The sequence below is a fragment of the Neocloeon triangulifer genome, unplaced genomic scaffold, assembly GCF_031216515.1.
Source record: "Neocloeon triangulifer isolate White Clay Creek 2 clone unplaced genomic scaffold, ASM3121651v1 ptg000012l, whole genome shotgun sequence".
Classification (NCBI taxonomy): domain Eukaryota; kingdom Metazoa; phylum Arthropoda; class Insecta; order Ephemeroptera; family Baetidae; genus Neocloeon; species Neocloeon triangulifer.
In genome coordinates this window covers 10555641-10580062 of record NW_026775554.1, presented here as the reverse complement: position 1 = coordinate 10580062, position 24422 = coordinate 10555641, and the positions used below count along the sequence as shown (strand labels likewise).

The 24422-nt window shown below is 36.9% G+C and overlaps 1 protein-coding gene across 2 annotated transcripts in view; it reads left to right on the top strand.

The window, feature by feature from the left end:
* The window catches only part of LOC132196935 (Ig-like and fibronectin type-III domain-containing protein 1), a 75835-nt gene that overhangs the window by 9891 nt on the left and 41522 nt on the right, over positions 1–24422 (top strand). For both annotated transcript variants that reach the window (XM_059619890.1, XM_059619889.1), the window contains exon 2: positions 11757–11824. In XM_059619890.1, the coding sequence (XP_059475873.1) occupies positions 11767–11824 (58 nt within the window). In that variant the 5' untranslated portion in view covers positions 11757–11766. The remainder of the gene's footprint in view (positions 1–11756; positions 11825–24422) is intronic.

Here is a 24422-nt window from a genome sequence, read left to right as displayed (position 1 = left end):
AAAATCATTTAATTTGCCAGAGGTCTCTTTGAAATTGAAAAACACAATACTTTTTCTTCTTCTGAAAGTTTCAACATCAGATTTTGTGGAAATTTCATGTCGATGAAATTTCCAAAGCGGTTGTTGACAGGTTTTGACGATGTACACGAGTGTGTCAGCGAGCAGTGTTGTTTTCGGGGCTCATTATCCGCGCCTGCCACCATGGGAGGATGCTGGCTGAAAAGTTCCGTGCGCGATCATTAAACATGTAGGTGGCAGCGAACAAAGTCACCGAGCCCATTGTGCAACTCGCAATATTAATGAGGCGCTGCAAGGTAACGGTGGAAGGACGAGCACTTGCCCCCTTTGCAACTGAAATTGTTGCTCGTTGCGCTGTTATTATTATTTTTAATTAAGCAGTGCATTAATTATTCACGAGGTGGTGTGCCCTAGACAGAAATTCATCCTCGTCTAGCATTCAGCTGTCTTCAAGAACGAGAGAGCTGCCTTAATTGGACGCCTCTAACTAGATAATTATTTCTTGTCTCCGAAGTTCTGCTAACGATTGTTTTGTTCCTTCAAGTAACATTCAAGTCAGGGCTTCATAATTATCCCTCATTGCCAATAAGATAATTAATAATTTTCATTATAAGAAGGAAAAAATCAGTGGGAGGAAAGTAGAAACATTAAATTTTATGATAAAACATAATTATATAACAGTATAATTATATTTAACTTATTCTAATTATCATTAACAACAACTACTGCAATAAAACAGTTTTATTTGGAAAGTAAAACAAATCCATACTTTTACCTGCAGTCAAATAATTTGGATAAAATAGAGAAATTTTCATGTATTAATTTATAAATAGTTTTTGGTATAATACGCTTAAAAAAATTGTTAAAATGACCTGTAAGAATAATGCTATATTTTGCAATATATTTGTAATTGCTTAAAAACTTAAACCAATAAAAATTTTATCATTTTAATTTAAATTGAATTTTTTTTATCTTTGATATATGTATAATGAATGATCAGCTGGAATTCTTTGTTTCCTTTAATGCGTTCGGAGAACACACTGGCGCCCATTTCTCCTTGCCCTTGCCCATTCAAAGTTAAAACCAAGAAGTTATGTGTGACAGAAAAGTACTCCTCCACCTCGGAGCTGGTCGGCGGCGTGTTTCGCCACCAGAGCCATTAGAGTGAAGAACTTAAGAAGACTGCTTTTTTGCCCCTCTGCTGCGAGTGAGAGAGAGTGAGGTTTTCATCGTCGCTGGCAAAAGCGGCTTACATGCACATCAGAGGGTGGAAACCCGACTATGATAATGCGACCGATTCGGAATGGCGACTAAGATGTTTCAAGCTCTTAATTGTTCTCGGCCTTTGTCATGTCCCTCTCGCTCTGTTTCGGCGATTTAGCCGCGAAAACAATGCCTGCGCGTAAATAGGGTTCTCTGCTCACCCTCTGCACGCCGGCAGTGGGGCCAAGTGATACAAAAGTGATATCTTCTGACGGGCTTTTACTGGAAGCACTCACACTGGCGGCGTTCCCACGTTGCTCGACAATGTCGTGTCGACACTATTGGATCGCAAAATCCCGTCTCAGCTTGTTTGTTTGAAAACCTTTCTTGAAGGAGAACATAATTTAGAATCCTATTATCTGAAAACATTTGAATTTTTTTTAATCTGTTCAAAACAAAACAATTTTTCTCTTTTCGGTCTATACGTTTGTCAGAAATAAATATTTCAGATCAAAACGAAATAAATTTATTTAAAATGAAATTTTTTTCTATATTATAAATTCTGGAATAACACTTAATACTTAGAACTTATTTTCTATAATTAAATTATTGAAATAGAGTTTGAATTGAAAATGAAAAAAACTATGCTAGCGTTTAAACTTGCTCTCAACAAGTAATAATTATTAATTTTGCAGTCTCTGCTCGGTTTTCTAAGTTCGTCATCCCTCTCCTTTTTGAAAGAAGTAATCACATTGCACAACTTGGTTCATAATTTCTGAATGCGCGCACTAGAGTTGTGCGCATTGAAGAGTCCTTAGGAAACTTAATTAATGAAGACCGTTACATTTCTTACAGAAGGTATTAAAATAAATAGCGCCAGTACATTCTGCGTAGAATCAAATTAAATTTCTATGCTTTTTATCGCCTGAACTCTTTGCAATGAGGTCAGCCGACAAAGAGTGAAACTCCAGCAGCTACACTTCAAAAGAATCGGAATTATATTTAGTTTCTCTTGCGCTGGCCCATAGACGGTAAAAATATCCTGCCAAGCTCGTTTCGCGAGAAATCGATCACGGAATAAAATGCTGCAGCGGATAATGAGCGAATTGCGTGTCAACGTGGCTTTGCAAAGGGAAGTGTAAAAAAGGTATAAAACATAAAAATCGATAGTCGTGTCCTTCAAGAATTACTTCTGCGTCTCTGAAAGCAAATTGCAAAAAATACGCTGCCAAAATCTGAGGTCAGCGCGTGCCTAGATGGCAAATTTCGCCACAGGCTTGGCTCGGCACTTTTTCGTTACAGCAACTCTAGACAAAGAAAGCAGACTCGAGTAGAACTAGAGCCTATGGAGAACTATAGGGATCCCTATTCGCATGAAAATGGTGTCGTTGAAGTTGCAGTTAATTGATGGGTGTTGTCAGTGGTTGCAGTTTATCCAGCGACTGCAGCCATCCATCTACGCGGAACATGATTAATCGCAACTAATTAAAATTTTGCCCCGCTTGCATTTGGATTTGTAGTGCCTGTGAAACCAAACAATACGGATTTGCAAAATGGTCTGCAAACAACCTTTCACCATTACAGTCAGTCTTGGTTTCAATGTCATTTTGCTTGCAAGATTTTAAACTGCGATTTTGAATAATTTAAAATTTTGAAATAAAAAAATCACATACTCAATGAGAGCTTCCTGCGGTAATGATTACTTTAAAGTTTAAATTAAAAACTTATTTCCATCAAAACTTTAAAAACTTTTGCGGTTTAATCGAGTGGAAACAACCTAACAAAACTAATGAAGCCACTAATTTAGCCTAAGTGGACTGAATTTAGTGCCAGCCAGTGTCAGGTATCTAAACACAAACAAATTTATCGCATAAACTTTTAGTTCGGCTCGATGGGGATAATTGCCGAGGCAGGCTTATTGCGCTTAATACGGCCGAATATCCCATGCATGAACAGGACAAACAGATTTAGCCACCCTGCCGGCGCAAAGTGCTCGGGTAAATTTTCAACTCACCTGCATGTTTGTATTGCTTGTTTGTGTCCTCTTGCATGTGCTAACCCCGGTTCCGCTGCTTCGCGTGTGTTTGAGCTGGCCACGTAATTCCAGGACCATCATTAATTTACTGGTGGAGAGAAATACAAGAAACGGGGGATCTTGATTGGACACACACTCGAGTCAATATATATCTATTTTTTCAGGCCAATATTTTTTGTTTAGAGAGTTTTTATTCTTAATACATTTTTGAATTAAAAAACCATTGAGAAAAAACATAATACCAGTGAAAACATCATTTTATTTTTGCAATTACTCAATTTGAAATGAGTTTTCCCACAGTTATTATTTTTTCAACTTATATTTTTCCAGTTTAATTTATATTAGAACACAAATCTCTGAAAGACTTGAAATCTACACAAAAAAATTATATAAAATTTAATAATTCTGTATCCGTTGAGATTAAACAGTTAAAGATAATTAAGCTATGAAGCTAATGAAATTATTCTTGCCAATCTCTCATTTTTATCTGTTTTGCCATTTGGTCGTTTAATTGAATATTTTAGAATCGATCAAATTCATGTGATAATGCTTTTAGATTTCAGCTAAACGTTTAAAAAGTGGAACCAGCAGAATATTTTCTTTCAAAAAATATTATAGCAATTCAAAATATAACTCGTGTTTTCTGCCAGAAAATTGTGGAATTTTTTTTAATCGACTGTGGCTATAGCACAGCTTGGCTGCTAGTTTGCCTAACATTCAAATTCACCCAACGTAAAGAATCACGCAAAAGCACTTCTTGATTATTAATCCGTTTGACTCCTTCTCCAGAGGCGAAAAGTGCGCTTGTACAAAAAGCAATAAAGGCCAGATGAATATTCAACGGCCAGATTTCGTCTTAATCTTTTATTATTATGCTAACCGAATCGGAATTTCATTGAATTTGCATGCAAATCAAGTTTTCTTCATCAGCCAAAGAGCAGCGCGAGATTAATTTCCTCGCGGCATCTGGATCCGGTGTCCCCGCCGTCCAGTCTGTTTTTGAAAGGTTATTCGCCGTTCTGGACGTTCTACCAGGAGATTTCAAGTCAAGTTATTACACAAAGGCAGGGGTGGCAAACAAAGGGGTTGTTTGTTTCGCTTCTGTGTTGCTGCTGCTGACGTTATAAATTCTCCTATTACTGCACGTTGCTATATTATTTTCATTAAATGCGAACGGGGTGCGCCGGCGGTGTAAATAAAACTGCCATAATAAGCAGCTTGACTTTAAATATCGACTACATGCGAGGAAATTCTTTCACACTGTATACACGCTGGAGTTGAAAACAAACTTCAACTAATTTTTTATGCATAAAAAGTTGCTCTTTACCATTTTTATTTTAAATTTAATCAAATATAATGATGCTGAAAAAAAATTATATAATTAGGAAAATTTTCATCAATGGTTGCGCTTATATAAACACTCATACTTATATGTATGTCAAAAGGTGAGACAAATTTTCACTGAGAATAAAATCCACTTATATTTTGTCGAACATTTAGTTTCATTTTAGAGCGACTAATTGTAAAAAGTGAAATGAGCCAAGGGTGCAACATTCATTACGGTGAAAATTAATTTAGGAAAAATTTGGCCAGACACGTGTCAAATTAAGGCGCAGTGTGTTGTTAGGCTACCCGTAGGTAGAGGTCACACATTTTGGCCCCGGATAACCAACAACAGGCATAATTAATCCACTCATCTCTGCGCTCGCGAGCATTAGCACGCGCATAATGCGATGAAAGCCTACGCGGGGGCAACAAAAGCCAAACGGGTAGGACAAAAAGCTGCGTACCTAAATTTTTAATCAGGAAAAATGAATATTACACGCGCGTACGCATCCTGAGCTGAGAGGGTCTTGCCTGCTTTTAATTGCAGCGAGAGAATTAATGAGGCCCGATGGTTTTGGCACCAAGGCTGCACAAGGCTGCTTGCCCAGGGTTACAAAAAATGGTTAAGGATAGGTCTACCAATTTATTGTTAATATTAATTTTTTTTGCAAAATAAATTTTCATGTGAAATTAATTTATTTTAAATTAATTCAAATATATAATTATATATAAGAGTATTATAAATAAATTATTATCATTTTTTATCAATTTTTTAATTGTTATATAATTTTTGTTGAAATTATTTTTTTTAAATTGTATGATAAATATTTTCTTTCCTATCACTGTTTTGTAAAGTATTAATAGTAATTTTAATTTCTTATATGTAAAATCATTTATAACATGTATTGCAAATACTGCATACTAGATATGAGTTAGGATTTGAACAAAATGACCAACAGACACACATTAAAAAAAGGATACGCCAATGAATCATTTTGCTTTGGCATGCAGTGCGATCTTTTGTTTTAAAAAAGGAGGTGCTGGATAGCCACGCAGCATCGTTTATGTGCGGTTTATTATTGCACAATTCACGGCGCGCGCTCATTATTTCTGTCGCCCTCCATTCTTAATAGCCGCCCTCCGCCCATTATTAAATTACGCACTCCGATGCGGTCGCCCCGCCAACAGCACTCTGCGGTAATAATAACTGGGATTATTGCAAATGCCATCCAAGAGTGGCCGGCGAAGCTAAATTTGCATGCATTGGCCCTAATTCAATGAGCGCTGGCTTGCGTATGACTGAGTTTCGAGTGGATCGTAATTGCAAGTAATTATCATTGTGTAATTTACTCTTGCAAAAAGAGCTAGCAGGTGGTTTTTCTTGCTCGACACCAATTTAAAAAAATATGGAAGTAACTATAATAATTTTTATAGAAGGCAGAGAATGATTAAAAAGCATATTTCTAAAGTAATAAAAAAAAGTATTAAACATTTTGAAATTATGAAATTGGAATAATTTTAAATTTTAACCCTAAAAAACGATTTATTACAAATATGAGACTGTAAAATTTTGAGTACTCACATCACATGCTCCCTTAAATAATTAAATATTATATATTAAGCAATTAAATCTGGACAAATGGCTGGATAAGTCTCAGCTGCTAATAAATATATCACAAGCTTTATTTAAATGTCCAATCAAAAAGCTTACCGAGTTGAAATCCATGGGTAAATATCCCGTTTTTGGGCACTCTGCATAGGGCAGTTGTTTCAGTCAATTCAGACCTGATCATCATCAGCTGATTTTAATTATTTCTTGAAAATTGAAAATCTAATTTTTTTTATGAAAAATAAGGAAACGTTTTCCCAGTGGAAAAATAGTTAAGCCTTTTTCTACTGTTATAATTCTCAATTTTATTCAATTGAACGTTTTCCATTATTAAATTCATAGTTATTCCCAGAAGACTTGGTTTTTCTCACTGCCCTTTTCTTCTTTCGTTGCAGTTTCAAAGAAAATTAATTTTCCCACTCCTTTCAAACTCGGTCTATCATCAAAGAAGAAGTTTTCCCGTCGCACAAAGAAAACAAAGAGGTGGTTTCCGAAGCAGATTAATTTTTCTCCGATCCGCCTCCGGCCTGCTTTGAGAAAAATGTCTCCATCGCTTGGGCTTTATTAAAAAGTCGCTTGCTTCAACCCAAGTTTCCCTCTAATTCATAATAGCGAACGCCCTGCGTGAACTTGTGCTTAAGAATCAGCTTCTCATATAAAGTTGATAAGAAACTATTCAGCCGACGCAGTGACGCCGCGAGCCTCGTTTTGGTTTTCGTCGGCGCTAAATTCCATGTAAAAATTGCAACGAAGAAAGGCGGGTGGTAACAGAATAAACTCGGGGTTTTGCAACTGCTAGAAAATACGAAAGTGAGACGCAAGGCAAAATCCAGCGTTCTCTTTTCCGTCTTCTCGCCGCGCATTTTTATTAAGTAAAAAAACGCCTCCGAGCTCCGTAGCCGTCGGCACTGGCGGAGAAAATTTAGCATTCTTTTGATAACGCGGCGACGGGACGTGTAGGAGGAAAGAGGGGGTTAATATCAGCAGGTGCCCTCCGCGTTTTTAGCAAAGGTTATATTACGCTGGAAATAAAACCACGCGCCTTAATCCGGCCGGGTGAATTCAAATGAGAAAATTCCTGCGTCGCCCCTGAGCAGTGAGGCAGGTGTGGGAATTTAATTCTTATTTTCACTTGCTGATAATTGGCCCGCCTCTAAAGCGACCTAGTTATTGCCGACTCGAGAAAGCGAAAAGAAAATAAGACAGATGAAGATTGAGTCGCGCTGGGACGGAGATCAAAAAGATAGTCGGCGAACGACTCCTTCAAGCTCTGCCTGAATTGCCCGTGCATGTATAATTGTTGCAATTTGAACCGCTTCCTTTGCTTCAAAGCGCAGAACGCGATAATTAAAGGTGGCAGAGGTCGTTAATCTCTTGACTGAGAGACACACCAATCTTTAAACTGCTCAATCAATAGATGGAAGGAGGTATTTCATCACCCCCTTAAGTCTTAAACAACTTCAAATATAAGATCAAACAAATTTTGAATGATAGTGATAAAAAGAAATTTTGCCTCAAAATAAAATTTAAAGACACAAATAGTTTATATCAGAAAATTTAGGCTGATAACTAAAAAAAACGTTATTATGTTAAATCAAATTTTATTTAAATTATATGTTATAATGTTATGAAACTTTTCAATTTAATGTGTTTTTATTTAAATCATTTAATACAAATATTTTCTAAGAATGTTAACTTATGATTTGTCTCTATAATAATAAATAATTTTCATTCTTAAATAAAAAGTATAATAATTATTTGTAACCTGTAAATTTAAACCTACGATCTCTTTTAAAGAAGAAGACAAGCATCTATGTGCTTAGGTGGTAGTTGCGATAATTTATATACTATTTTATCTTTAAATCTAACCACTATATAAATTTATTTTCCACACAAACTACGTAATGATTAAATTTATAATCGTTGAATTCATTGAAGCAATATGCAATAATTTTGCTTTTTTCAAGATCACCTCGGTTTGCTGGGAAGATTAATGAGATTAGAGACGACTCAAACTTTTAAAATATGCAAATGTACGTTGGATTTCCCGATTAATATGCAGCAGCTCTTCTCCGTCTCTATTTAACCAAGAAATCCTTTATTTGATTTTATCAGAAACTTCTCGTTTCCTGTATAATCAATTTAATGGAACCTGAAAACGTTTCCAGAGCTGATCTCGCATGCAAAGCGAAAAAGAAGACTGGCTTTTTGAAGAAAGAGAAAGTACAATGTGGAGAGTTTTGCCCGGCTGTGCTCGCTCTTCTCATACTCACCCTAACAATGTGTCAGTCGTGCCGCAAAATAAGAAGAGATAGGAAGAGAGACCATAATCTCTCTTCTTCTTCCAAAGCGCAATTTGCGTGGAGACGTACAAAGAGCGGCCGAGTTTCATTCCGGGAGTGAATGAAAAAAGAAAAGAGCCTTTGGAATGCGCGAGGAAGCAAGATGGGTGAAAGATCAAATATTGAAAACGCACTTCTTTTTTGCCGATGAGACTCCATAATGGCGCAGGGAAGACCAAAGAATGGCTTTTTTATCAGAGGTGGCGCAGTCGGAAAAATCTTAAGCAGAAATATAAATATATTACGCTGGCACGAGAAGAAGAGTGGCAGAAATTGAATTTAGTGGCGCGGCTGGTTATAGATAGGGAGTGAAATTTCGGCGAAATTCTTTTCGCGGGACGTCAGAGCAATATTAATAACTTGGTGCCGAGTCTTTGATGCGAAAGGGCAGAAAAGAGTGAACATTTTTAATATTTTTTGCTTTGGAAGTCAAGTGGTGCTCTTCGCAGGAGCACTCGCGTGGAAACATCTGGCTTTGAGAGCAATATTTGGTTTCTGCTTCTCTTGTGTTTGCCCTGACGATTATTTCTGCAATGAAGATGCCCGCGATATTACTCAGAATTATCAACACTGCAAGAAATGAGTTTCCTGGACATTTATATGATAAGACAGTTAAAAATGACGTTTTTTTACTTTTTTTTAGCCAATTTTGAATGAATTTATAAATAATAAATTTGATTCCCTTTTTTGCTGTTAAATTTAGAGGATATAATAATCACTTATCACATCTAATACATCAAATTTGGAATTTTCAACTAGAAAATTGAATGATCGTAAGTTGATTGCATAATTTGTAGTTTGTTGCAAAAATACAGGATATTACAATTTTCATGACTCATAATGTTTCCTGCATAGGCAGTTAAGGTTTTCCGAGAACAGTAGTTAAAATGTGCAGAAAATTAATGACTTTTCAACTGGTTTGATTTTTCACCCATAATTTGATACTTTACAAAATTTGGCACGCTGAATCGATTGGCTATGCCAAAAAATTCCCAAAAATATTTTCTGTTCTAGCAAGTGAACTTGAATTTTTATTCCTTTTTTCAGCGGTAACAAATTTTCCAAAATAAAATGACAACTGCGAAATAAGTTTCATTCATTGCCTTAAAACTATTTCACAGTGATTATTTATTTAAGAAGTTTCTTTTTACAAAAATTAAGTATTAGCAAATCCTTAAATATTTTATATTTATATTACTGATAAATATTTGGAGTTCTAAAATATTATGTCATTGCATTCAGAATTAAAATTCCTTTTCTGCCATTAAAAAAAAAATAATTTAATCGGGGAGCGCTACCTGCAGCAAAACATTGAACTAGGAAATCACGCCCCTGTTGTGCTTTGAATGAGGGGGAAATTAGGTGGGCGGAGTCAGTAATTGTTTACAATTTGTTTATGTATGTCATGTGTCGCTTTTCTGTCCGAAATTCGATTGAAATGAGGGTTTTCGGGCGCAAATCAAGAGAAAATCTGGTCCAGCATGGCGACACGCATCGGCCGAGTTCAGTTAAAGCTTTATTTCCAGCTAAAGCATCAGGTTTGTTTCAATTTTAACCCAGCTTTTTATCCTCGCCAAAAGTATCAAATTTTTCCATTTTTAAGGCAATCGATTTTAGCATAAAACTGATTTTAACTGAAAAACACAAAAATCATCCTGTACAGTCGTTGGAATCCTGCGTTTTAAAGTGTCAATATTTCCTTCAAAAATTTCAATTGCGTGGCGATAATGCAGCTTCCTTATGATGATTTGTACAATATTTGGAACTGTACAATAATTTATCCAAGAACCAAATTAAATGTTGATTTTTTTTTGGAATGATATAAATATTTTTGAAGTTAAAAATATTCTATCTTGATATCTAAACTAAAAGTTATGTTTTCCTCATCAAAATTTATGAAGCGTCAACGGTTGAATAATTGGCATTTTCAATTTGAGTGAAGTTTGGAAGGTTAAATCAACACGATCTTTCTATATATTTACTTAATTTTCCATTAAAATTGATGGGTTCTTTTCCAGTGTTTACTAACAGGCTTTTAAAACTGTGCCCACTGCTTTTCAATGAACTCGATGTTAATTAGTGACGCGGGAACCGCGCGGAAATCATTTGCAGCCGTAATCTGCTTGCGGTGCCAACCACGACCTTTTACCGCGAATTTGCATTGCAAATGGAGGGATCTATCCTTGCATCGTTTTAGCCTAGGCGAAGCAAACAAACCGACGCTAAGTCGAAACAGCAGACGACGTTTGTCTATCTTGCAAAATTAAGCCGCACATTCAAAAGTCATCGTCGACGTCATTATCTGGCGCGGGCGTGCCTGTTTCGCTGTCTCATTACGGATGCACTCGAAAGGCCTTCCGCAGAGACAACGATAAGCAGCGCACAAAGGCTAAATACCAACTTGCAACCCGGCAGCTGCTGCACTCAAGCCGAGGGCAGAGTGCATTCCCGGAGTGGGTTATTTCACTCCGACGTGTCACACGCTGGGTTATATTTCCTCATGCAAATTCAGCACCCTCCCTACCGCCTCTGATAAGAATGTAAGAGGAGCTTTCTTCGATTACACGCACAGCTTAAAAGGTCTCTCGCCTCTCTTGGACTGCTTTTTGCTGCGGGTCTCGTTCCGTCTTCAAGCCGGAGAAACTTTTGGACGTTGTTACATTACAGTTTATCACACCCAAGGAAGCACTGTTCTGAGAACTACTTAAATTTTGCTCCACAATCGGACTAAAATAATTGAGCAAAAAGCCAAAGATCCTTTGTTAAAAGAAAATTAATACTTGCAACCATAAAACAAAATTAAATAAGAAATTATTACGTTACAACTATTTTGTTTTACTCATTTATGAGGTTAGAAACATTAAAATCATAATTTTTTTATTTTAATGTAATAATATAATTTATTATTAATTATATATATATTTTTTACTACTTATTTTTTACCACTTAAACTATCATGTCAAAAAATTACAATTTAAACAGTATTTTCTGATTTAAATTTTCCACTATAAATATTGTGCTTCAATGTAAGGTATTTTAACACTCTACCAGTAGATGCTGATTACTACCTTTGGAAGCATTGGAGATAAATTATATCTATATTAAATCTATAACAATTTTTTGAATAAGCTAATATTTGTAACTATCAAAAAATATAATAGACGTGACACGTCATCACGTTTCGGCAAATTCTGTGGTTTTCATATTTTTCCGTGTGTTTCAGCTGGCCGGCCATGTGGTCGGGTGTGCTGCTCGTGCTCTGCGGGTTGCTGACTCCTCCAGGGGCCCACGGTGAGTACTTATACCTTGCTTCCTATGCGTGAAACACCACCCTCGCCACCACTCACCGCACATTTCCAAAAGCGTCAGCAGCCCAAATGATTAAGTGCCGCGAAAGTCAGCAAATTCTGTGTGAGAGTTAGTGAGTAGTGAGGGCTGGTGGGTGCGCCCGGTAATAATCTAATAATAATGTACGTACCCGCTCCGTGTCAGCAGCCTGCTCATTAAACGAATCCGCCCTCTCTCTCTTTCCCATTCACTGATTCTGCAGAGAGCAACACTGCGGCAGTTGAGCACGGCGGAGCTTTTAGGACAAAATACACCAAGGTTGTAATTACGGGATCTTAATAGCTAGTTAACGACAGCTGTTTTTTTAAACGTTTGAAATATAAACAATAGTCTGATTCTTTCTGTTTTCACATACCCCGCCCAAAGTTGAAGATATCATTATGAGATTTTCACCACTTCACCATCTTAGTTTGGAAGCGACTTTCCTAAATTTTTGACTGAAAATTTTCAAAATTGCGGGTTTTGCGGGACATTTTGGAAAAACAAAAAAACGTGATTATCTCAGCTTCTAGTGGTCGTAGAACAATTTTCCGGGTACGGCTGAACTCGTCTCAGCAAGATTTACAACTTTGATGTTGAGCGTAAATTTTTAGGTCAAAGGTCAAGGTCATTTTTGGTGACCCGAAATTTTCAAACTCAAATTTGGAAATGTGCTGCATGATGAAAATCATTTTTGAGATTGCCATTCGATTCATCATGAAATTTTACATAATATATGTCAAAATTGCGATGTTGATATTTTTAGTTTAATTTAAATAAAAATAAGAATATTAAAAAATGTGGTTTTTCGCACCTCGGCAGGCAGTGTCAACAATATAATCGTCTGTAACTTTTGTTCTGATGATTTTAGGTACAAAAGAGTAATGACCAATGTTAATCTCCACTTCAAGACCAATCGATTGGTGTGTATGTCAATGACCTTTGGTGACCTTGAGGTCAAAGGTCACTCAGGTCGGTGACCTGGGGTCACGCGACTTAAATGTGTGATACGTACTTAGAAAGGTCTTGTCAAGAGGATAATTTTAGTCACCAAATTTTTTACTTTACGTCTACTACAAATCGAATAATTATAATTTTTCCTAATTAAATGCAGTATTTTGCGTGAAATGTTTTGGAAATTAGAGATTACTTGCTTTATAGTAGACGTAAAGTAAAAAATTTGGTGACTAAAATTATCCTCTTGACAAGACCTTTCTAAGTACGTATCACACATTTAAGTCGCGTGACCCCAGGTCACCGACCTGAGTGACCTTTGACCTCAAGGTCACCAAAGGTCATTGACATACACACCAATCGATTGGTCTTGAAGTGGAGATTAACATTGGTCATTACTCTTTTGTACCTAAAATCATCAGAACAAAAGTTACAGACGATTATATTGTTGACACTGCCTGCCGAGGTGCGAAAAACCACATTTTTTAATATTCTTATTTTTATTTAAATTAAACTAAAAATATCAACATCGCAATTTTGACATATATTATGTAAAATTTCATGATGAATCGAATGGCAATCTCAAAAATGATTTTCATCATGCAGCACATTTCCAAATTTGAGTTTGAAAATTTCGGGTCACCAAAAATGACCTTGACCTTTGACCTAAAAATTTACGCTCAACATCAAAGTTGTAAATCTTGCTGAGACGAGTTCAGCCGTACCCGGAAAATTGTTCTACGACCACTAGAAGCTGAGATAATCACGTTTTTTTGTTTTTCCAAAATGTCCCGCAAAACCCGCAATTTTGAAAATTTTCAGTCAAAAATTTAGGAAAGTCGCTTCCAAACTAAGATGGTGAAGTGGTGAAAATCTCATAATGATATCTTCAACTTTGGGCGGGGTATGTGAAAACAGAAAGAATCAGACAATACAAATTTTAATTTGTAACCACTGCACTTAAAGGGTGTTCTCTCTAAAAAAATGTTACTTCTTTGTGTTTATTGACAGACATGTGGGAAAATATTTTTTTTACAGATAAAGTCATTATAAATTAAATTATTATACAATGATCTTCATTAATTATGTATTCAATCGCTTGCCTTTTAAATTTTCTGATCTTTTACCTTGTTCTTATTATTACCCAATTCCATTTTGAATCTCCTCAAAGTGCAATGATTATTTTAAATTAGCAAATTAAGTTAAATTACTTAGGTGCTCACTCTTATTTTGATTTAAACCATAGATTTTGCCTATTTTTAATTTTTTTCAAAATCAAATCTTCATAATGGAAATTTGAAATGAGTCTTGTTGAAAACGCATTCCTGAAAAAAATCAGCATATTTCACATAAAATTGATAGCAAAATTTATAGATATAAATATTTTTTTATCTCCATCTATAGATAAAAATCCATCCAGTGTCTTCTTCGCTCCATTTGAATTTCCGTGGCCGCGCATATTTTCTCTCGGCCATTGATTTTAACATCCGTAATGAAAAACGATCTGATCGCGCTTCGGGTTGCATTTTTATATTCGCAAACAAATCAGGTTTCATGGGCTTGGCATCAGACTGAAGCACTCGATCGCCGTTCTATGAGGTGGAAGTGCATTAAAACTGAACTCGATATTGAATGTTTGACGAACCCTCATTATTTTGATGCAAACATTTGGCGGAGGGTGCAATAAATTTTGTGGTCGTGCGAAATCAACGTCAAGCCCTCTCGATTTTCTCTCCTCCACGTTTTTCGGCGGCGCCATTATATTTCGTATTAGGGAAAGAACTATGGGGAAAAGCCTCTTTCTAGCTCGGCACTGCCAATCTCGGTTATGGCTGGGTATTTTTATTAAGCCACTTGACATTTTAGATGGCGGTTTGAGAGGATGAAATTGTGTTTTCCGCTCCGAGCCATCTACGTCGCCTGTATATATTTCGTCCTCCTCCTCGAGTGTGTAATACAAAATATCACCAGGCTGATTTTTTCCTCCTTGTTTTTTCGCTCTACAGCACAGACAGAAAGTCGAGAGGAAAAGTTTCTGTTTGTATCACATGCGTGTATCTCTCTGCGGCGACCGTTATTATTAAAATTATGGTGAAAACTTTTAGGCTGGTGCGCGCGTGTGGCATTTCGGCTGCCAGTTTGCACCACGCATTGCTTTGTGATCGTGCAGGCGCCGCAAAAATTAATAAAACACTTCGCCCAGAAAGATCGTTTTTAGACCGCAAAACATGTGGTTTGCTGCAAACTTCACAGGGTTGCCACTGCCGCTAATTAAACTCTCGGCCAACTCGTGAGGAAATTACACCAAAATGGCACTGAAATATGGAAATTTGAGGAAAGCACACTCACCATTAGAACTTTGGGCGTCAGAAGTACTTGATTTTAACTTCTCTGCCTAATTGAGAGGAACAAATTTGATTCTAAAATATAAAACAACATTTTGATGTATTTTACACAAATTTCCACTCATTTTTTGTAAAAATGGCAAGACATTTTTACAAATCAATCCATGAATACTGCAACGACAACAAAGTTTTTTTTTAATACTTATTTTGAACTGACAATTTTAATTACCTTTTGACCTGAAAAGAGCTAATAGCTCAAGATTTAATTGCCTTGAAACAAAATTGAGCTCCAGAGAGAAACACATAATAACGTGCCCTCTGGCCTGTTGAAACAAAGGGCCTCTCATCTTCGCACAACACTCACTTCCTGACAGGCAGAACATGATACAATTCGACGTGTGGATGCCAAAGATCCGCATAACTTGATTTGCATCAAATTTGAATGCTAAAACAGCGCCGGCTTTTGCCAAATATTCATGCCACCATGTACATATAAGGATGTGGCGCAGCTCTCTTGTGAAAATGCGAAGGGAGGCCGCTCTTGAAAAATTCGCTTGCTCGGCAATATGTAAACAAAAGAGGCAACTTTGCTCTCCTTTTCTGCGTCCGCCGCAGTAAACAACGACGAGAACAAAAATTGCGACGCTCGCTGTCATGGCGGCTCGCGATGATTGGGTCCTGGTCAGCAAGCGCCAGAATATCCATGCCAGCCTCCTCGGGGGTTTCGTTTTTTATATGCGAATGTGTAATCCTCGCTCGAATATATTGGGCCTTCTGCCCCAGGGATGTTGAAGGGAGACGTGCCTTTGGGAAAATCAATAGACACTATTTTTCTAGGAAAAGTGTGAAAATGGGTTCATCCAGACCAATGTAGAATAGGTTTTATCATTTTTTTTCCAACTTTCTGACTTCCTACTTTTTAAACTAATTTTTTTCACAAAATATTCATATTATGAATCATTGTAAAGAGAGTCAAATTGATTTTATTTTATTTTTTAATAATACAATGAATACATAATGTACGTATATTTAGCATGATTAGAGCAAAAGAAAAAAATATTAATTTGTCTGGGTTTCTCGTTCCATCATTCCCATTCATATTCATATTTTGTTGTTGTTATAATTGAACATTATATTCGTATCTTTGTTATGGTTGTTTATTCAATACAAAACAAGTCGGTGGAGAAATTTTTATTTTTTAGTATTTTTGTGTGTTGGAAATTTTACCCGTTTGATTAATTCTTTTTTCTATTAATAACTACAACCAACAATAAAAAATATAAGGTAATTAAGAAATTAGAAATGTTAGAAATTTTGTTATCCCAGCTTTTAATCCTTCAAATTACTCTTTTTTTTTACATAAATTGCATTTTTAAGGTTTTATAATTTTAAAATGTTAGTACTCCCGTTTATAATTACCCAGTGCCGCAAGTTCAATATTCTTCTCGTAAGTAAATATATTACATGCGTTTTAGTAATTAAAAAGTTACATGGTTATTTTGGAACATATATTTTTTGAGAGCGCATCTCCCTGCAAGATTCTTTACTTGCTTTCCCCTCTGAGAAAAAGTCAAAGTCCCATGTCGTGCTCCTCTTTTCCTTCGGGCAAGAGACCGGCCGAAACAAGGTCAAAAGTTCGACTCCCAGGGTCATTTTTGTGCTAATTGTGAAAAATGAAGGAGAGAAATGAGTCCCCGCTGCCATTCGCAGGAGCATCGCCGAGGGTGTCGTGAGCGCTGCACTAAACTGCTCGAGCCGCCCTGCGTGCTCAAGTGAAAAATATACAACGGCCGCACGAGTGTCAAGGGATGCATCAGCATGTGTTGTTTGTTTGTTTGCACTATGTTTCGGGACGCGGTGCACGGTTTTATTTTTATTTATTTCGCTCCCCCGTTTCTTCTGTGCCGCAGCATCTTTCGACTGCGACTCTCTTTCGCCCGCGCGTAATGAGATTTCTCGCACACCGACTCTCGTCCCCAGACACTTTGCATATCTCCGCGTGTCGCTCTTGATGCATGTTTCATTCGGCGGCCGGGTGCACCAAGCGGATTTGCATTATTTCCCAACTCGGAGAAGTGCTTTACTTTGGTATTGTTGAGACAAGTGGCGTGGAAACGTGAACTTTACCATCTTCCCTGGGATGGAATTTTTCTGCTTGGATTGCTGCAAAATAAATACAGGATAATCTCATTCTTAATCCTTAAAACCAAACTTATTTCGTTGATTCAGCAAATCATGGATAGTGATGATTAATTTGATTAATGAGTTATAATTTAAATTTTGATTTAAAAAACAGAAAAAACTATTTCAACAAATTTCACTTATAATGTAAGCTACAAAATAAAATAAGGAAACAATTAAAATTTTGTTTTTGATTTTTAATTTTATTTTAAATAAAATAATAAATCATTTTTATTATTAATATTTTAATAATTAAAAATAAGTTCAATCCTTTAAATTTTAGAATCACCAATGATTAGTGACTCATTTCCAACATCTTCATAAATGCTTCAATTTTTAAAATTAAAAATAAAACTGTTCAACAGTTTTTATCAATAGTTTTGTTCTTCCAAATATGTTTTGATTATGTATCTTTGAATATTTTATTCCACTGACTATAAATTTAAACCTATGCCTGGAAGGGTTTTGCCTCACTCGAAAGTTCCTATCCACTTGAAATCCAAATTCAACGCTTTATTCATCCATTAAATGGAATATAATTTCTGCTTAATCAAATCACCCCAAACTCGTAATCCCCTATTTGAAAACCCTCGAATCTTCAAAGCGTCGCGACCCAACCCACTGATGTGAGCTAATTAATGTTCAAAACTATTTTCGGGTCAACCAGCGTCAGAGGAATCAGCAAACAAAGTGGAAATTATGCGTGCGAGCCTCTTCACTGCGATGCATTATTAATCCAGCGCGTTGTCGCAGGGGTGAATATTCATCACGGCATCTTTTCAAGTGGTCGGCAGACGGAAGAGTTGCGGTCTCGTAATCGCTCTGCGGCTCCTGCAGCATAATCTGATTGACGGACGACGACGGTCGGGACACAATGGCTCGTAAAAAACTCAGGCAATCAGATTCACCAGCGCTGTCTGCTATTGCATCACCAAGCTATTGAAATTCTCCCGCAAGCTCTTGCCGGCGAAACTTAGGCGACCCCTTTTTTACTAGCAGTTCAATTAAAATTGCGTTGCTCGCTGTTGATAGAAGAAACTGGATTCTAGCAATATATATTTTATAATAATAGATTGGAATAAATTCACAAATCATTCAATAAAAATTAGCCTTTTCCAAAATGAGAAAAATTTTCGCCGTTTACTTAAATTATATATGCAATGGATCAAGTGAAAATGAACTTGTAGATATGATATGATATTTATTTCCGTTTATTTCCACTCGTTTTAATCTATAAAAACCTTTTTTGACGGACACTGGAAACAGCTCCATTTTATAAAATATTTTGCATTTCATTTTCTCTGTTTTCCATGTCTTTTTTTCACACAAACTTTGTTTAAAAATGCACTAGAAAACGTGAAAATTGACGGTCGTTGTGTCAGTTTGAATGGGATTCGAGTGGCGCTAGAAATTTCCCTCGGGAATATTACGAGGCAGTATTTCCGAGGCATCGAACCGTTTGGTTTTTTGGTCAGAATGAACAAGAGCCTTCATGCAATATATGACGCGGTCGATTTTTCCGCCTGCATGAATATTCCATGCCGTATAATTCTCTTAGCAAAAATTAATCCCGCAAACAAGAGGCAGCCCGACGCTTTGTTGCCCGGCGCGCTTAGCATGTTTCGCGTGTACGGTGCAAAATTTACGAGTTGGCGCCGCTCCGGTATATAAAAAGATTTAGTATTTTCATTATTATTCGCGCCGGGTGCTGCGTGGGGTTAAGTGCGCTCACACACCTGCACGGACAGATAGGGCTACTTATGAATAAACGGCGCCCGGCCGCTCTGGCGAGTTCATGCTATTGACCCAAGGCGCCGACGTTTTCGCACGGCCGTGCGGCCTTTCAAGAGGGTGCTTTTCTTTTCTCTTGAGTGAGGAAAACAAAAGAAAAAACAATGGGAAGTAAAAGTAATTTTACAGTTTTCCAAGGATGAATTCAACAAAATTATGTTTCCAAAAATTGTAACAAAGAGAAATGGAGAAGTAAGAAACATAAATTTATAAGGAATTTAGTAAATTATTTGAATTTTTTTAAATGCGTCAATGGTGTTACATGAATATTTTCCATGAAAAATTCTTATTGAAATACATATTATTTTTCTTAATCATCCATAGCTTCTCGCTTATTGATAATTACTCCTTTAATAATAACTTCATTCAAAATAGTTTGTGCTATTTAAAATTAATTAAAAAGAAATAATAAATTTAATAAATAAATAAATTGTAAATTAAAAAAATATATACGTATAAGCTCTATTAATCAATTTTAACTATAAAATAAATTAGAAACTGTGGACAAGATTATTCTTTGAATTAAAATGAGTTACATATATTTTTTCCTTATTGTTAGCTTTGTGAATCTATTTCACAACTCCTTGTGACCAATTTGATCTTTTACACACTCTCGCAAGAAAATTTTAAAAATATATATATGTTTGTGCGTATTTATATTATTTTTTTGAATAGTACTACCTCTATTGGTGCACAATAAACTCTATACTTGGAATGAAACGAATAAAAATAAATATGAATAATTTCTCCAGCTGAAAATTTCAATTACGTGATTGGTAGGTTGTAATTCAAGTACCTAAAAATGTGAGTCGTTAAGCGTTTGAAGACCTTTTAAAGCCATTTATTACAACAGAAATTTTACCTTTCTTGGTTTAAATGGACCACAATTTATAAAACTGCACTGCTCACAATTCCGATAAAAGAATAGAGCTTGTCAAAAGAAATCGTCCGTCTGGAGATTTATTTTCCAGCGGCTGCCAACAAGCTCCTGGTCGTCGCCCTGTGAGAGACACCACTCTGCCTCTTTCCACATTGTGCAACACGTGCTGTAAAAAAACACAACGCGTCACAAAATGCACTTGCAGCGGCCAGTCGTGCGGAGTCTAGAGCACATTTGCACTCACGGGTACAAATTGTGCCTCTCGCGCGCAGCATGCGCCAGCCAGCAGTCTCCGGAGTGTGATTTATTTTTTTCTCGGCCGTGGAGAGTGCATCGCTCGTTTGTTCGGCTCTCTTTCTCTGATCCATCTCTGTTTGCATTTCCTCCGCACAAAAGAAGAGCCTTCGCATTCGTTGCACTGACGGCGGGCTGACCCAGATGCGGTGATGGATGCATGCAATCTGCGTGACACGCCGGCCGCGCCGGTTGCATAAGCACGCCTCGCAGTTAACCATTAATTTCGGGGGTGGTCGGATACATCGCAGATTAATCACGTGACGGCCGTTTATGTGCGGGTGAAAAAAAAATGTAAGGGTTGATGGTAAAAGATATATTTGGTGAATTATTGGCACGCTGTTGTAAAAAATGAGGACTATGCAAACTCAGGAAGGCCGTAAGCCAACAAAGGGGCAACGTAACATTTCAATTTTGTTGCATTTTTTTTTTTAGCTTTTGAGCATAAAGTATAATGAAAGTTATTGATTATTGGTAGTAAATGTTCATGAATTAAAATTTCAGAAATTTCAACCTCATGAACTTTAAATATTTCAAAACTAATTTTTTGTTTGCTCCAAAACACCCCATAAAAATTATTATTTTTTAATTAAATATAAATCAAATGAGCGCATAACAATAAAAACATATTTCTTATTAATTTTTACAATGAAGCTTTGAAGAAATAAATAATGTTGTTAAATTAATAACGATAAAAAACAATCTAAAAATATTAAAAAATTTATATTATTAATAGTTAAATTTATTGTAATACTTGCATTTGAGGTGTGCTGGGAATTTCACATGTGTAGAAATCCAAGCACTTGTAAAAGAAAGTTAATAAATCCTAAGATGAAATAATAATTCATCTTGAGGAATTTTGATGATGCTTTGCAAATTTAACTTTTAAATTGCTACCAAGAAGAGATCAGGAATCATTTGGGCCACAGCCAAAAAATCTGGGTGCGAGTTAAGGGATTTGAACCTTACCAGATAAATTCCACCCTACTTGGCGCGCGAACTCTTAGAATCAACAGCAAAAATAAATTATCCTTCCACCGCGCGAGTCTTCTTGTTAAAAATTATTGGCGGGAATAACAGACCACCGGTCCTATTTTGAGGGATGCACCTTTGCTTCTGAATCTCAAACTTTTAATGCGAAAACTTTTTGCCCTCCTTTATGTACTACACACAGCTGAGGGAGAAATACAAAGTTGCTCGTGCAAATAACCGCAGTAAATATTGCTGTCTATTTATCTTCATGAAGCAGCAGAGCCACAGACGGAATCACAAAGCGAGTTAAAGAACAGCCCTCGAGCGTTTGAAACATTCTTCACTCAAAACTACACAATTCAAGGCGCGTGCGGACGCTAATGAAGCGAATACCCACTGCTTTTGTACACACAAATTATCAATTCGCTCAATGCCGACGATCAACAACCGGCCTTTTATCGCTAATTTACAGAGCTACTTGAATGGAAAGTAGCAGGAGGACAATGCAAGATCGATAACGGCCCGCGTTTCGAAACTATTTGAGCCTGCAGCAGTCAATGTTCGTGCCAATTAAAGCAGACGTAATTACAATTGAGATGTAATCAGACCACGCTGCCGATACACGTTCCGCTCCGATGACTTGCAACTCTGCTGATTCGTGTGATCGATTTCTCACAAACAAGCACTATGAAATATTAAAAGGAAAAGTTTTGGGCAATATACAAAATTAGCGAAATTGCTTGCCTGACTTTTAGCTACGGTTAAAATTTCTAATGGTAACAGTTCCAGCTTGGCAGGGCCAGAGAGAAAATGAGCTTCAGGCTGATCCACACGTTGAGCAAAATCAGCTGCGTCATGCCGCTGAAAACCAACGCTGAAGGATTTTTAGAGGAAGACAGAATTTTTCTAGGGATCAGCATATTTTGTTTGATCCTGGCGGCAGTCGAGTCAACCTACGCTATCTACAGTCTATTGTTGACCATCCTAGGTAAAACGACCTTTCACCACGCAGAAAAAGTCAGCGCTATGTTGTCAGTGCTTGCGAAAATGGTCACCTTGGCCCAAATCACCGCCATTGGTGCAAAACTGATCATCGGCCGGAGGAATGTGATTTCGTTGGTAAATAAACTGACGAAGGTGACGAAAGACCTTTTTGGAAAGGGGAAGAAGATCAGCTATGAGGTGTTATTGGTGAGCTTCACCCTGAGCAGCGCTACTTTGACAACATTCTTCGCCTACCTGAGTCCGCTGGATCTTACAGTGTCAAATTCAAAGATGGTGCTGGCCTATTTTGCAGTGTCGCTCATCAAGTTTGTAAATTGTTTTATCTTGTCTGGGGTAAATCTTCAGTTTTGGGGATTTTGTCAGGTAATGAGTTGTATTAAAATATATTAAAATCATAAAAATACCATATATTCACTTTTACAAACCAATTTATTAAATTAGCCAAAAGCTTGGAAGTTAAAAGCACACCTAATTTTTTTTTCGATGAAATAAATCTTTTTTAATAATAAATTTCATTATAATTGTATCTAAACCTGAAATTATACATTCATTTCAGAATTATCAAAGTTTTTAATATTTTAGTATTATATGTGAAAAAGTTTTGAAAAAATTTATCCTCTAAATTATTAATTTTTGATAATACACATGAATTAAAATAGCGTTCCTTTATTTTAAAATTAGGTAATTAGAGAAGGAGTGAATGAGATCAATGACCAGCTTGAAATCATTTGTCAAAATTTCAAAACAAAACAAGTGGAGAAATACGCGCCCATTATGGAAAAATTGGGTTCTTTGCGCGTGCATCGAAGTCGTCTTTGCGAAGCAGTCGACGAACTAAACCAGCTCCTCGGCATCTGCGTTCTCCTAGCACTCATTTTCTACAACATTTACATCCACGTGGTGGTATACCTGGTGCTCACTGAGGTGATCGACTTCATTTACAACATCGCCAACGAGATGGACTTCGGCACACAACTGGTGTGGCTCGCGATCGATATTCTCTTTATCTCCACTTATTTCCACGGCTGCATCGCAACTTCCCTGGAGGTTTGTTTGAAGGAAAAATATGACCGACTCAATTCTCACACAATCAATATTTTTTTGTCTCGTTTTCACCGTTGAATCTATTTACCAATTTGTTTTTTGCCGTAGATGGAAAAAACGTCGAAAATCCTAAGCAATATGTCACACTCCCTGCCAAGTGGCAGGCTGCGAGACAATGTGAGCAAAAACAAAGTTCGTTTCTTTCTCACGCACTTTTTTTTCTTTCTTTCTGCGCCGGCAACCTGCAGGTTTATTGGTTCTTGACGGAAGTAAACTCGAGGCCAATTATTTTCTCGGCGTGCGGTGTTTTTCGCATTGATCTGCCGCTGCTTTTTATCGTAAGTGTCAAACGGATCCGGTCCTACTCGGGTCATTAAGAACTTTTTTGCGCAGTCGGTGGCTTCTTGCGCCGTCAACATGGCCATTCTGCTGCAGAACTTGGATTGAGAGGGTGAAAAATGGGCACGCCCGTCCGATGCAAGAAGACGAAGAAGCCTCCGGATCGGAATCAGCATAAATGAAATTCAGATTAGTTTATTGGATTTTCTCATAATGTGCGGCAGCTATTGAATTACAATACTTTTCCAAGAGCTTAAATTAAATAACCCAAGAACGCAAATTTCAGTATAATAGGGAGAGCTGCTAAATTAATATTTATATGTGCGTGATTTGAAAGTCGGGAAGCAGAAATACGAAACGGACGCGAAAAGTTGGATTCTGCATATTGGATGGCGAGAGGACGACGACGTTCGCCACCAAGCAGTCAGTCCTCTTATATTTTATCTTCTCTCTTTCTCTCTCTTTCGTGCGCCACACATACAAACAATCTGCTAGCTGGCAAAATGTCGACAATTCCTTACGATATGAATAAAACATAAAGGCGATTCTCTTCTTCTTTTTTTCCCGTTGTGCCGCCTCCACTCATATTTTTCCCTTTCTTTCTTTTTTTCTGTTGTTTCCATTTCGAGATGCAAAATACGTAATGCTCGGATAACCAATCATGTCGAGGCATGTTTGCATTTTAAAAGCTGTGATGTCGGGAAAATTCTTTTACGGCTCCATAAAACCAACAGCATACTTTTTTCTATTGGCACCC